We start from the raw sequence: 16,158 nt of genomic DNA, 5'->3' as shown, positions 1-16,158 counted from the left end.
TCTGCATAGAAGTTAAATAAGCAGGGTAACAATATACAGCCTTGACGTACTCCTTTTCCTATTTGGAAACAGTCTGTTGTTTCATGTCCAGTTCTAAATGTTGCTTCCTGACCTGCATATAGGTTTCTCAAGAGGCAGGTCAAGTGGTCTAGTATTCCCATCTCTATAAAAGGAGTGTTAGTCGCTCAGTCATGTCCAACTCTTTGTGACCCCATAAACTGGGGTCACAACTGGAGCCTGCCAGGCTCCTGTGCCCACAGAATTTTCCAGGCAAGAATACTGGAGTGGGTTGCCATTCCCTTCTCCAAGGGATCTTCCTGACCCAGGGACTGAAACTGAGTCTCCTACATTGCAGGTAGATGCTTAACCATCTGAGCCACCAGGGAAGACCCTAATAGAATATGTACTGTGCTTGTGCTATGCTTAGTCGCTCAGTTGTGTCCAACTCTTTGTTACTCCATGGACTGCAGCCAGGCTTCTCTGTCCATGGTGATTCTCCAGACAAGAATATTGGAGTGGGTTGCCATGCCCTCCTCCAGGGCATCTTCCCAACTCAGGGATTGAACCCAAGTTTCTCACATTGCAGGTGGATTCTTTACCATCTGAGTCACCAGAAAAGCTAATATAATTATTTATTTATGAGACAGCTTCAGCTTTTAGACTTAGTTTCTTTAGGGCAAAGATAGTCTCTAAACTTCTTTGTATGACCTATAGAATACAACAGATGCTCAATAAAATTTCATACAGAAATTGATGAAGATCTGCTGGGGAATCAAGGTCATTTACCTGGAATATTGAGGAACTGTGCATTGTTTGTCAATTTAATTTCACAGCTGCAATATTATCCGTCAATACATACGTATTTAACAAATAGATATTAAGTACCTGGTTCATATATGGATGTGAGAGTTGAACTGTGAAGAAAGCTGAGCGCCAAAGAATTGATGCTTTTGAACTGTGGTGTTGGAGAAGACTCTTGAGAGTCCCTTGGACTGCAAGGAGATCCAACCAGTCCATCCTAAAGGAGATCAGTCCTGGGTGTTCTTTGGAAGGAATGATGCTAAAGCTGCAACTCCAGTACTTTGGCCACCTCATGCGAAGAGTTGACTCATTGGAAAAGACTCTGATGCTGGGAGGGATTGGGGGCAGAAGGAGAAGGGGACGACAGAGGATGAGATGGCTGGATGGCATCACTGACTCGATGGATGTGAGTCTGAGTGAACTCCGGGGGTTGGTGATGGACAGGGAGGCCTGGCGTGCTTCGATTCATGGAGTCACAAAGAGTCGGATATGACTGAGCGACTGAACTGAACTGATCACGTGGACCACAGAAAATTTTCTATTGCATAATTAAGTCTAAATGGACACTAACCTGGAAGAGGAAAAAATTTGTCTCTAGGATTTACCAAGAACAATTAATTTCCTTTCTTGTCAGGGCTACTAGATTGGTAAATCAAGGGTTCTTGCAAAAACAGTGTACATTAGTATCAGTAAGATATCTGACAGTCTTCCATGATGTTCATGGATGAACCAAGAATGCACACCAGATAAACAGTAGACTGGATTAATAGTTAACTGAACATATGAAAGAGCATTGATTAATGGAGGTCTCAGGTGATGAGTTGCAGGGATTATACTTGACATTGATCAATGATCCTATCAATGACATACAGGAGTCCACACTGATTAAATATGAGAATAGTATAAACCTAGCAAGGCTAGCTAATATACTGGAGGACAAAAATCAATACTTTAAAATATCTTTATTGGCTACAAAAATTGGCCAACCCAACAAGCAAATATTTAACTTGGTGCAATATAAGCCAATAATGACAGCTAATAAAAAAAGTTTAGGCTGCATTAACAAGTGTAAAGGACTAAGACCAAAGGATCTAAGAGTCCCAAAGATTTCTGTGTTTTCCTGGCCGTATCTGAAACACAGTACCCAACTGTGCATGGCATCCTCAACAGAGGGCAGTTGGCAGTTATAAGTTCAGGAGACTTGAGTGTAGGCAGAATATGGCTACTAAGAAGGCTAAAGATGTGCATTAGAAGACTAAAATAGCCAAAGGAGTTTATATTGAAGAAATGACTATACTTTTCAAGGTTATGTGCTTGTTTTCTTCATCCTTGTAAAGCCAGCTCTGAGCACAGAGCCGGCCTCATGTTTTGAGTTCAACAAATATTTGTGAATGAAGGTGATAGCAGCCATGTCAAAGATCTGAAGGGCTAAAAGTGAGGTTTAGATGCTGTGTCTAGGTAGGTTGATCTTACCTCTGGTCTCTGCTAAACAACTGTCTCCTAGTTGTAAGCTAAGGTTTTTTGGCTGCTTTTTATTTTCTCCCGTCTTCAGTGCTACTCTCTTAATCCAGACTCTTGCCATCTCTCACTACTGTAATCATATCTTAATTTGTCTAACCATCTAACCATCTTCCTGTTTGTCTGCCACCAAACTGGCAGAGCTATTTCCTCCAAATACAGATCTATTAGCTCATTCTCCAGTTATGGCATTTTGATGGTTCCCATTGTACACAGGATTCCCCATTACCCACACACTACTGCTCATTCTTCTGTAGCCCAGGGAAGGCAGCACTTTTCAAGCATAACCTCAGAACCCTTCTTACCATAGATCTGCAGACAGCTACTACCAATCATAAGGTGTGAATACAGGATGGAACCTATTCATGCACAGCCTGGCTCCAATCTGCTTTCCAGATTCATCTTCTGTCATTTTCCTTCCCATCCACTCTCCATGTTCTGAGCGTCCCTAAAGTGCCCTGTTCTTTCCGGTCACTTCACCCCTGTGCATGCTAACTTGTCTATAAGGAAAACAATCTTTCTTCTGTATCTGATCAATTTGTATGAATCTTTCCAGAACCAGTTCAGATATTATTTCCTTTTGGAGACCTTTCATGAGCAGAAGAGTTAGAAAAGCGTCTTTTTCTTCTGTTTATGTTAAATTGTAATTATCTATTTCTATATGTGTCGATCTCCTCCCTAGAATATAATTTTCTCTGGAATGGAACCACCTCTTAGTCATCGTTGTAACATTCCTAGAGCTTGAAACAGTAGCTAGAACACAAATACTCACTGAGTGACTGAAAGACTGGATAGATGACTAAATGAATGACCGGTCTCTAACTGTAAATAAGACAGGGTTAGAGCTCAGAGTTCCTACCTATGAGCACTACTGCCACAGCAACTTTCTTAGACTTACTAGGACCCAGGCATGTTGGAGAGTTCAGAATTTCATTGATAAAAACAAGTAATAATGATGATGATGATAGCTAACATTATTGAATGCTTATTATGTGCTGAGGCAAAAACTGCTTAAGATTTAAAGAACAAGGAGCAGAACAAATCTTAAATATCGTTAAAGATAAGAAGAGAATAAAGATAATTCTGAGCATAGTTACACTTTGATATGCTATCCCAAAATATGACAATTGTCTAAAATTACACCTAAAGAACTTTAGATCATTTATTAATACAGAGAGGTTAGAGCCAAAGGAAAGAATATTCCTTACACGTGTCTGGGCTATGCAGTAATAAAAATATATATATATATATATATTTATTTACATATATATTTTTTTCCTAATATCATTCTATAGTGGCTACAGTTACAATTATCCTAAGAAATTTCTGTCCAGGTCAAATCTACATGGGTGAAAATTAGTATCAGGTAGAGTCTCCCAGTGTTCCAAAGAATAGCCATATGATCTAGAAAGAAAAACAAGCCTTTGGTGACAAAAATTTGAGAAGAAGTGCTGTGTATGCTCCTCTTAGAAACTTACAAGGTATGTTAGTTATTGTGGATAAGAAGACAGAAGTAAGAAAACCTATTCAATATGGCTTAACCCAGACCTTTTCACACGCATTTGAACAATAAATTTTTTAAATTAGAATGCTTAGTATTTATTTTCATGGAATTAGAATCAGAAACATTGGCTTTGGAGGTTCATAGAAACAGTTCTGCACTGGAATTCTAGCAGAGGGCACTTGCCAATGGGTTTGCAATGAAGACCTATCTGATTCAGAGAAGGTAAGATTGGCTTTTGTCTGGGCCAGAAGAGACTCATGCTTGGTACCATCATTTATGTGATAAAAATTCAACCCTTTATAAAGGCTCGGGAGAAAAAGACCAGCTCTTAATCAGTCCTTTGAATTAACAGTTTTGTTATGGCTGTCTCACACCCTCTCACACAGTCACAGGAATTTATATTTTCATTTTATCCCAAAGAAAAACTTGACCATCTTTCTTTAATACTATCAACCTGGAAGCTTGACAGTAAGGATTAAAAATTGCTCCTTCCTTCCCACTTGGTTATTGGAAAGGCTCTGAAAGGTAATCAGTCTTGTGAAGCTGCACTTTACAGTCTGCATAAAAACACCATGATTTTCCTTCCTCTCCCCAACCTAATTGAAAGTGCATAATATCACCCAGCTGGGGAAATGTAAACGGTAAACATATACAATATATCATGCTATCACACAAAAGCTGATTACTAATAGGGACTGGGTGGTTGTCAGGACCAAAGGGAATCTGGAAAACAAGTCTTTTTTTTTTTCATCTAGAATGAGAGTTCTTTGTGCTTGCCACCCAGCCACCCCTCTCCCCCACCACACACATACCTCCTCCCTCCAGACTTCAAGTTACAGCAGATTAAACCAAGGTCAGTCAACTCATTCCTTGTATGTGTAATTCCAAGGGTCACCTAACAATGTATATTGACTAACACTCTCTTATACCAGCCTTTCAAGAAATGAGGCATTTTGCTTCTGGCAGGAGGTGGGGTTGGAATCATCCTGCTCCCTACCTACTTTGATTGTACTGACAGATGGTCCTATTATCTCTTTCCTCAGCTGCTAAACCTTAAGATCCTTGGCCTTGTCACCTCTTATCTTCCTCTACTTCATCAAACTCCTTTTGCAAAGATTATCTCCTTTTCTACCTCTGATCACCCAGGAATATCTATACAGGATCACACATGCCTTCAGTAGAAAATCTCAATCTTTTCAAAGTCTTCTGCAATTCAGAGGTTATCTACAATTACACCGACTTAGAAATCAACACTTTCTTCTCTGACCCCTCACCTTCAAGAGTCATGCCATCTTCTAGAATCCGTCTTTTATAGTAGGACTCTTAGGAGAAAGGATAACATGCCTTCAAAGTTTTCATCACTAGTTCTCTGTTACAGCATTCCTTCAAAAATTGCTCCCTGTTGCCTCATGAACTCAACTACTGCTATTCATTCATGCCACCTTATAACTGGCAATTGTTTTATTTTTGATGGCTGATACCCTATGGGTAGGTCAAAGCATAGCACTTGTCAAGGGTACTATGTCATTTCAGTTTTAATAGGTTGAAGGATATATTTTTATCTGCTTTAGCAGTGGAGATGATTTGAAACTTACTGAATTAAAACCACATTCATCTTTCAATAAGTTACATTACCTGTCAGCTGGCACTGGTGGATGGTATGGCTTGTTGACCTTGGCATAGAGACTCTCCAAGTGGTCTCTCTCTGGAGACAGTGGACGGCCATCTCGAGGGTAGCCCAGTGGTCCAGCCCGAGGTGGAGATGGAGACCTGTAGACATTTGCTGATGTACATGGTTCCCGGAAGTGGTTCACTCTGGCATAGTTGGGGTCCACTTCATCATCGTCCATATCATGCAGTGATCCAATTGCACCAGTAGCATAATCAATAAGACTTCTTGCCTGCTTTTCCCTTAGCTCCTGATGTTTTGCTCCAATCCTAAAAAATGTAGAACAAGATATATGTGAGTTTAAATGCTTATACAATGATAGACTCTCCTGAATCCATGTTAATTACTTCTTGTCAGTTATTTAACTGCCACTTTTCTGGATACTGAAGATCACATCATGCAGAAATGCTAATAGCAAACTCCACAGGATTCATTTTATATTTCTGACTTTTATTTGTTACATATGCTTCCCTAGTGGCTCTGACGATAAAGAATTGGCCTGCAATGTGGGAGATTCAGGTTCAATTCCTGGGTTGGGAACGTCCCCTGGCGAAGGGAATGGCAACCCATTTCAGTATTCTTCACTGGAAAATCTCATGGACAGAGAAGCCTGGTTGGCTACAATCCATGAGTTCACAAGGAGTCAGACACGACTGAATGACTAACATTTTATTTGTTACAGTGTCTCCTGGAAAAGGCAATGGCAACCCACTCCAGTATTTTTGCCTGGGAAATCCCACGGACACAGGAGCTGGTGGATTGCAGTCCATGGGGTTGCAAAAGAGTTGGACACGACTTAACAACTAAACAACACCACCTTTACTTTTATAGCAATGCTATAGTTATTTAAACATTTTGTCTGTTGATGACTAGGCTGATTGCAGAGTCAGAGGCTGATTTTTATTAACATTTCTTCTCTATAAATGGGCTGTGTTCATGGGAACAGTCCATCTTTGGTGTAATATTCTAGAAGCCTACCTTGGGAAAGGGATGCATGTCAAAGAGCCCATCAGAATCTTATACTTTGTCTGTGACTTTCTTATTTGGTGCCTTTGATTTTTAGTGTATTCTTCTAAAGAAAAGCGCTTGCAAAAATTGATTTAACTATGAAAAAGAAATACAGAGGCTTTCTGGTCACTAAAAGCAGTGGTATCAGAGATAATTTATAAGAGACTCTAAGTTTTTGGTTACACAAATGGGGATCATTGTGTTTCATTATACAGAGACTAGGGACAGAGTAAAATAGTGAAATTAATAGGCTCCTGACAGAGACGAATTGGCACATATAAGTGAATTAAACACCATTACTGGCAGAACTCCACAGCACTAAAGCCTTTAGTGATATTACAAAATGCTACTGCTAATCAGTGTACCGTGTAGACTACCGGGAATGAGAGCAGTAAAATACAGCTCAGTGTATTCCAAAGCCATCTGAATTTTGAAAATTTGACATTTAATCTGGAAAGTGTCAGATTGGATCTCCTAAATTCCCAGTTACATGTTAAAATGGACAAGTCACTGTGGCATCTTAGTGGATGACGGTGATATGATGGTGTCAGGAGGTGTTCTCCACTAAAGGGGAAAGAATGCAACCTCATATAGCTGGGCAAATAAGGTGCATTGAGTACAGGAGGAGAAAAGTAAGACAATGCTGGCCCAGGAGGTGAAAGAAGGGCTCAAGAAAGGATGGGGATAAATCTGAAGACCTGGGCTCAGAGAATATGAAAGGATTGTGGGCTAAAAGTGAAAGATCTATATCTGCCTAGAAATATATATTGAATGCCTACATGAGTGAAAAAATAAAAACTGAATTCCCTATCTTTTCCTCTTCAAATAAAAACAGCTGTTTTTGCACACAGCAGCTAGTTTTATTTTACAGAACATCAAACTCTTTGTAAAAATCTTTAAAAGCCATGATCTTTCAAGGTATTTTCCTTTTGGTAGAATGGTTTTTTTTTCCCCCCACTTTGAGTAAAGAGGAGGAAGAAAAGATAAAAATATGAAGAAGAAGGTATAGGACATAAAAACAGTATCGTCAAGTCACAACAGATGAAAATAAATGTCACGATATATTATTGCATATCTCTTTTGACTAGGTCAAATTATGTACCCTACACATAAGTAATGAGACAAATTTATATTTTGTGCAAAGGGGAGCTTGAATCTCCAAGGGATGTTGAATGAAGATGAAAGGAAGGTTACACAGTAGGATACCCGTTAAGAGGCCCTGCCTATCCTCTTTCAATGCATGTTAGTCCCAGATTCACGGATGTTTGTTTTGAATAATTTTTGATGAAGAAGATAACATGCCCCATTCTGTAACAAAACAATCTTTCTAGGGATGGTGCAGACTGGATTATCAGGATGCTTGCTGCACTGTGATGGCAGGGACGGATATCCATTGCAAATAGAGCATAGGACATCAATAAAGTTGCGGGGGCGGGGGAGTGGGGTTGTGTGGTTGCTATTCCGCCTAAGTGGGAGACTTTCTAGATAAATCACTCAGTGGAAAGATGAACATCTCATGGTTGCCACACGGGGCTACACTTATGCATTAATGAAAGAGGAAAACACCAAGCTTGATTTTTCAAAGAATCACAGAAACAGAACACAAGACTCTGTATTCCTTATTTTATCACTCTCTTTCTCAGAGGTTTTCTCATTAATTAAGCTTGCTGAGTATGTAAAGATTCTCAGATGAAAAGTACTCCATATATGCAAAGCAGTATTTTATCTTGTACTTTTCTTTCTAAAACAAAACGAAATTTCTCCTTGATCTTTTCTGTGCCACTGAGTGCTTCAGTAACTAATTTCATATTAATCACTCAGTAGGTGAAACAGTAATTTCTCTGAACCGCCATTATTATGCCATATATCAGGATCTCTCCATGTGGGGGAGGACAAGGCAATCTCTGAAAAGGGGTATGCTGCTGCTGCTAAGTCACTTCAGTTGTGTCCGACTCTGTGCGACCCCATAGACAGCAGCCCATCAGGCTCCCCCGTCCCTGGGATTCTCCAGGCAAGAACACTGGAGTGGGTTGCCATTTCCTTCTCCAATGCATGAAAGTGAAAAGTGAAAAGTGAAAGGGAAGTTGTTCAGTCGTGTCAGACTCTTAGTGACGCCATGGACTGCAGCCCACCAGGCTCTTCCATCCATGGGATTTTCCAGGCAAGAGTACTAGAGTGGGGTGCCATTATATGGAAGCAGAAAAGACTCTCTCAAGAGAGAAATGTCAAGGAAATAGATCTTCTTTTTTTGGTTGTTCTGACCTCCCTCTGTCCCAATTCAGTGTGAGAATTCTAATTGTTTATAGTCATTTCCACGTAGACGTCTCTTTACCACTGGGAACTCAACCTGTTAAAATATCTATTTTTCAGAATAGTCCTGGATAGTACTCCCTTTTTATTGGATGGTACCACCAGCTTCCTCATTCTTCCCAGCACACTGCCTTTGAATTGTGTCAGTCTCCTGCCTCTCTTTTCCCCTACAAAAACATTTGTTTCTTTTTTCCATTCTAACTCATGGATAGCCTATTTTATTTCCATTTCTATAGCCATAGAGTAGTGTCCAGCCTTTATATTGCCTGGTCTGCACCATCCAGCATGGTAGGCATTAACTGTATGAGGCTACATAAATTTAAACTGGAATTAATTACAATTTTTGAATATTTAAAATTCCGTTTCTCAGTTTCATAAGCTACATTGCAAGTACTCAACAGCTAAATGAGCTCAGGACTTCTATATTGGACAGTCCAAATGGAGGCTAAGTCTAACACTGCAAGTTCTATTAGGTTGTGCTGGCGGGATTATGCTAAGATTGTTTTGTATGTCACCACATCCCAATTTATACCTTAAAAGGTACTACAATAATCTTCTTCAAAGAGTATTTCTATTGCATCACTGTCAGATCAAGGTTTTCTAAAAAAAAGAATGTGACAAATGATGGAGCAAGAGTGTGGTTATTCCACTTTGTTCCTTGAATTCTAAATGAATGAATAAGAAATTGAGAAGAAATTCCATCTACCATAGAATTAGGATACAGTCATAGTTTCAAACCATGTAATAAAATTTGAACTCCATCCAAAACAGGTAGTATGTCAAGAGTCCATATATAGCTTCATCTCTAGCAGGGTAGACATTTACTGAAAATAAGAGAAAGAGACCAGAGAATTACAGACAAACTTTTGATTAAAAAAGAGAGTTTAAAGACAGGGGTATGATGCTGGAATTGTAGGGTAAATCTTTGTGAGGTTCCAACTTGAAAGTGGAGGAGAGAGAGAGCTAAAAGAGAGAAATTTCCACTGAGAGAGAAATTTCCTTCTACTTTGAAGAAACTTCATAGAGGTAAATGAAGAGAAGAGAAAGGAACATCAGTCCACTCTGTAGCTGATAAGGCAGGATGACCAGAGCAAGATAAACAAAGACAAACTTAGCAAAATAAAACCTTAAATCATCTAAGAGACTTCACTGTTGTTGTTATTCAGTTGCTAAGGCATGTCCAGCTGTTTGCAGCCCCACGGACTGCAACACGCCAGGCTCCTCTGTCCTCCACCACCTTCCAGAGTTTGCTCAAATTCGTGTCCACTGAGTTGGTGATGCTATGTAACCATCTCATCCTCTGCTACCCTCTTCTACTTTTGCCTTCAGTCCTTCCCAGCATCAGGGTCCAGGCTGATCTCTTGCTACAGCGATCTGCTCTCCCAAAATGTCGGGTCATGGAAAAGCTGTCAAGGTAGTGCACTCAGACCAGGCCTGAAGACATTTTGAGAGAATATATGGAACTGAAGTGGCTGGTAACCTTAGCTCATTATGCCTTGTCATATAACACTATATTTTAGTATAGATTAAAAAAATTTAAATACCATAAAACATTAAATTAACTTAATGGATCACAATAAGTATTTAAAAAATTAAATATAGTAAAAGAAAATATTAGAGGTTATGCATGCAGTAAGCGTAAGTATAGTGTCAAGAGAAAAACCAAGTCATCTAAAAATCCAGGCAAATTCAAGCTGTCCTTGAACATGAATAAAGAAAAAAGAAACATCTCAGAAAACATTCAAAAAACATTTCGGAAAAGAATGCAACACTTGTTGACCCATCTTGAAAAATTACTTAATAATGAAAAGCATCCAGCCAAGAACTAAATTCAAATTAAGAATTCAGCCCAGCAAAGCTGGGGAATGACAGACATAGAGGTGAGAAAAACATTCATTTAAATAGAAAATGAAGGCTCAACATTTATTTGTAGGACAAATCATTATAGAAAAATGTAAATATTATAAACTCTGCTAATATAAAAGTAGTATCATTATACCAATAAGTAGGTGATTTAGGGGAAAGTATTAATACCCAATGTACTTACTTCCCCATTTTTCTAAGGAAAGCATCAGCAGTTACCACTTAAAGTTAATAAGTATATGAAATACAATAACAAAAACAAAATAAAACAAATTATCAGCAGAAGAGAAATACAAAAAACAAAAGCCTAATAATAGAGTGGAAAATAGAAAACAGAGGAACCAATAAAAAAGAGAGAAAATAGGATAAAATTTATGCTATGACAGTAAGTGAAAATGGAATAAATTTCGTTATTATAACTAAAGGATTGTCGCTCAGATCATGAACTCCTTATTGCCAAATTCAGACTTAAATTGAAGAAAGTAGGGAAAAACACTAGACCATTCAGGTATGACCTAAATCAAATCCCTTACGATTATACAGTAGAAGTGGGAAATAGATTTAAGGGACTAGATCTCATAGACAGAGTGCCTGATGAACTATGGACAGAGGTTCGTGACATTGTACAGGAGATAGGGATCAAGACCCCTAAAAACGAAATGCAAAAAACCTTAATAGCTGTCTGAGGAGGCCTTACAAATAGCTGTGAAAAGAAGAGAATTGAAAAGCAAAGGAGCAAAGGAAAGATACCCCCATTTGAATGAAGAGTCTCAAAGAATAGCAAGGAGAGATAAGAAAGCCTTCCTCAGTGATCAGTGCAAAGAAATAGAGGAAAACAATAGAATGGGAAAGACTAGAGATCTCTAGAGATACCAAGGGAACATTTCATGCAAAGATGGGCTCAATAAAAGACAGAAATGGTATGGACCTAACAGAAGCAGATACTAAGAAGAGATGGCAAGAATACACAGAAGAACTATACAAAAAAGATCTTCACAACCCAGATGATCAGGATGGTGTGATCACTCACTTAGAACCAGACACCCCGGAATGTGAAGTCAATTAGGCCTTAGGAAGCATCATTACGAACAAAGCTAGTGAGGGTGATGGAATTCCAGTTGAGCTATTTCAAATCCTAAAAGATGATGTCATGAAAGTGCTGCAATTTGGAAAACTATATGCTAGCAAATTTGGAAAACTCGGCAGTGGCCACAGGACTGGAAAAGGTCAGTTTTCATTCCAATTTGAAAGAAAGGCAATGCCAAAGAATGCTCAAACTACCACACAATTGCACTCATTTCACATGCTAGTAAAGTAATGCTGAAAATTCTCCAAGCCAGGCTTCAACAATACGTGAACTGTAAACTTCCAGATGTTCAAGCTGGTTTTAGATAAGGCAGAGGAAGCAGAGATCAAACTGCCAACATCCACTGGATCATTGAAAAAGTAAGAGAGTTCCAGAAAAACATCTATTTCTGCTTTACTGACTATGCCAAAGCCTTTGACTGTGTGGATCACAACCAACTATGGAAAATTCTGAAAGAGATGGGAATACCAGACCACCTGACCTGCCTCTTGAGAAACCTGTATGCAGGTCAGGAAGCAACAGTTAGAACTGACATGGAACAACAGACTGGTTCCAAATAGGAAAAGGAGTATGTCAAGGCTGTATCTTGTCACCCTGCTTATTTAACTTATATGCAGAGTACATCATGCGAAATGTCGGGCTTGATGAAGCACAACCTGGAATCAAGATTGCTGGGAGAAATATCAATAACCTCAGATATGCAGATGACACCACCCTTATGGCAGAAAGTGAAGAGGAACTCAAAAGCCTCTTGATGAAAGTGAAAGAAGAGAGTGAAAAAGTTGGCTTAAAGCTCAACATTCAGAAAACGAAGATCATGGCATCCAGTCCCATTACTTCATGGGAAATAGATGGGGAAACAGTGGAAACAGTGAAAGACTTTATTTTCTTGGGCTCCCAAATCACTGCAGATGGTGATTGCAGCCATGAAATTAAAAGACACTTTCTCCTTGGAAGGAAAGTTATGACCAACCTAGACAGCATATTAAAAAGCAGAGATTACTTTGCCAACAAAGGTCCGTCTAGTGAAGGCTATGGTTTTTCCAGTAGTCATGTATTGATGTGAGAGTTGGACTATAAAAAAAGCTGAACGCTGAAGAATTTATGCTTTTGAACTGTGGTGTTGGAGAAGAGTTTTGAAAGTCCCTTGGAATGCAAGGAGATCCAACCAGTCCATCCTAAAGGAGATCAGTCCTGAGTGTTCACTGGAAGGACTGATGCTGAAGCTGCAATTCTAATACTTTGGCCACCTGATGCGAGGAACTGACTCATTTGAAAAGACCATGATGCTGGGAAGGATTAAAGGCAGGAGGAGAAGGGGATGACAGAGGTTGAGATGGTTGGACGGCATCACCAACTTAATGGACATGAGTTTGAGTAAACTCCGGGAGTTGGTGATAGACAGGGAGGCCTGGAGTGCTACTGTCCATGGGGTCGCAAAGAGTTGGACATGACTGAGCGACTGAAAGGATTCCAGATGATCAAAAGGAAAAACACACTGTGTGCTATAATAATGATGAAAAATAAGATATAGCTTAAATGTACATTAATAGGGGAAATGAAGTACTCTGCAGTTTAAAGATAGGGTCATGCTATTCCTGTATTATAGAGAGATAAAATATAAATATAGGTCTGCTGCTAAGTCACTTCAGTCGTGTCCGACTCTGTGCGACCCCACAGACGGCAGCGCACCAGGCTCCCCCGTCCCTGGGATTCTCCAGGCAAGAACATGAGTGGGTTGCCATTTCCTTCTCCAATGCATGAAAGTGAAAAGTGGAAATGAAGTCGCTCAGTCGTGTCCTACCCTCACCGACCCCATGGATTGCAGCCTTCCAGGCTCCTCCGTCCATGGGATTTTCCAGGCAAGAGTATTGGAGTGGGGTGCCACTGCCTTCTCCTAAATATAGGTCTGCTGCTGCCGCCAAGTCGCTTCAGTCGTGTCTGACTCTGTGCGACCCCATGGACTGCAGCCCACCAGGCTTCTCCGTCCATGGGATTCTCCAGGCAAGAACACTAGAGTGGGTTGCCATTAAAATATAGGTCTAGGTATTCATAAATATTTGTATGACACGGAATTATCTTTATACATGCATAGGAAACATTGGAAAGGATACACAAAAATTCATAAACTGATTGCCCTTGGAGAGTAGAATTAAAGGTATACTATTTGAATTATTTAATATCATATAATTTTAGGATTTTTTTTTAAAAATTTAAAATACAAAAAGTCCCTTACAACTACTTACTGATTGTTGTAGTGAACCAAAATTGAAACAGAACTACACAGGTACCATTGGACATTCTTTCTTTCTAAACATGACTTGTGATGACTCCTGCCAACTCAGTTATGATAATAATTTTCTTCAAATTATTGAACATTTGTTTGGTCCCTTGCAAATCAACTGCTTTGGCCTAATGTACCCATTTTCCACTAATCAACTATTTGATTCTAATTTTCTCTAGATTGAAGGCTGAACTCACTCATTTACAGCTCCTCATAGACCTCAATAATTCTCCCCCTCTCCAATTCATGAATCCAGTAAATTCTCTATTTATCTGCAATTGTTATATATTACTTTGTAAAAAACCAAAACAAAATAAAAAATCTTTCATTAATTCATTTCTGGATATTCAGCTTCCATAACTAAACTACAAGCTTCTTGAGTGTCATGTTTTTCTTTCTGCTAATTTTGGCTGATTGATTTATTGACTAATATTGTTGATATTTAACTGTATACCAGAAAGAGAAAAGGAACAATATCAAACCCCTGCTCACTATCAACGAGATATAAACAAGTAATAACAATTTATTGGTAAAACAAAGATGCTGTGTGTACAAAGGGTAAGAGTCAATTCACCCTAATGATCTCGAGGAAGAATCATGAAGGCGGTGCCACATGAACAGGGCTTTGAAGGAACTTGCTCCAGGAGGACGGAAGATAGATATAAGTAGTATGAGGTACTCAGAGAGAAGGCAAGCCAAGGGGCACAGAAACTCATGATTTACTTAACACTGGGGTGTAAGTCTGATGTGGTAGAACACACTGGTTCAAGGTACCCACCTTCAGCTCCCAACACAAGTAACACATTTAATAAAAATTATTGGCAAATTTCTATTAGGTTTGCATAATGTAAGTTTTGCCTAATAATAAAGTTTTTGGTGAGGAAAATCCTATTACATCTTTTTGTTTGTTTAGCCATTTATTATAAAATAAAAGAAAGATACAGAAATTTATATAAAACAAGTCTATGGATTAAAGAACTGGTTTAAAGCAAACATGTTTGTAATGATTACCGAGATCAAGAACTCAACTTTTGCAGGATACTCCAGAAGGTTTCCATGTGTTCCTTCTGCATCACAAGCATGTCTGATTTATATATATCTCCTTTCCTCCACATTAAGAATCCTGCTTCTCAAGATACAGAAAACTCTGGAACTACATATCACATGGTTACAACTTGCTTTACTCTATATTACACATATAATAGTTTTGAGCTAAGAATACCATGAACACCATCAGTATGATTATTAAAAAGAGTTAAACTACTCTTTTTTATAAAGGTCTTCTCCTCATCCCTCCATTTGTGTAGTTCTACTATATCTACATTTTTGAACTATATAGTTGCTATATGCTATACTTCTATTCAACTCTCATTTAACTTTTAGTTCTATAATTAACTCATTTGTGGTAAAGAATCTGCTTGCCAGTGCAAGAGATGCAAGAGATAGGAGTTTGATCCCTGGGTCAGGAAGATCCCCTGGAGTAGGAAATGGCAACGTACTCCAGTATTTTTGCCTGGAAGATTCCATGGGCAGAGAACCCCAGAGGGCTACAGTCCATGGGGTCACAGAGTCGGACACAACTGAGCACACACACATCAGTGCACAAGTAACTTATTCAGACCACAATCTTTATGTCCCTGAAGATGCAGTCATGTACTACAGGGGTTCCCGACCTTCAGGATCTAATGCCTAATTATCTGAGGAGGAACTGCTGTATTAACAACTGAAATGAAGTGCACAAGAAATGCAATAGGCTTGAATCATCCTGAAACCATCCCCATGACCCTACTCTGGGGAAATATTATTTTCCACAAAACTGGTCCCTGGTGCCAAAAAGGTTGGGGACCACTGGTTTCCTAAATTCTTCAGGAAGAACTCATGGCTAATGCTTCTTAAGTTGACAATATACATATGAAAGCCAGTTTTACTGGATACAAAATTACTGGCTCATGTTTCTTCCTTGAGTATTTAAACTAGGAAGTGAAATGCCATTCTCTAGTTTTTGTGACAAAGTGTTGATGGTGAAAAGTTGGATGACAATTTAATTTTAATTGTCATAAATTACTTATAAAACTTGTTATTTTTGCTTATTGGGGCAAATTGTTTGCTTTTCT

At 39.0% G+C, this 16,158-nt stretch overlaps 1 protein-coding gene across 1 annotated transcript in view; it reads right to left on the bottom strand.

Moving 5' to 3' along the window:
• Nucleotides 1-16,158, bottom strand: part of PARD3B (par-3 family cell polarity regulator beta) — a 1,152,531-nt gene that overhangs the window by 178,313 nt on the left and 958,060 nt on the right. The window contains exon 20 of the mRNA XM_027565061.1: nucleotides 5,459-5,761. Within this exon, the coding sequence (XP_027420862.1) occupies nucleotides 5,459-5,761 (303 nt within the window). The remainder of the gene's footprint in view (nucleotides 1-5,458; nucleotides 5,762-16,158) is intronic.

This window comes from Bos indicus x Bos taurus, chromosome 2 (assembly GCF_003369695.1).
Source record: "Bos indicus x Bos taurus breed Angus x Brahman F1 hybrid chromosome 2, Bos_hybrid_MaternalHap_v2.0, whole genome shotgun sequence".
NCBI classification, from domain to species: domain Eukaryota; kingdom Metazoa; phylum Chordata; class Mammalia; order Artiodactyla; family Bovidae; genus Bos; species Bos indicus x Bos taurus.
This window is presented reverse-complemented; position numbering and strand designations above follow the sequence as displayed.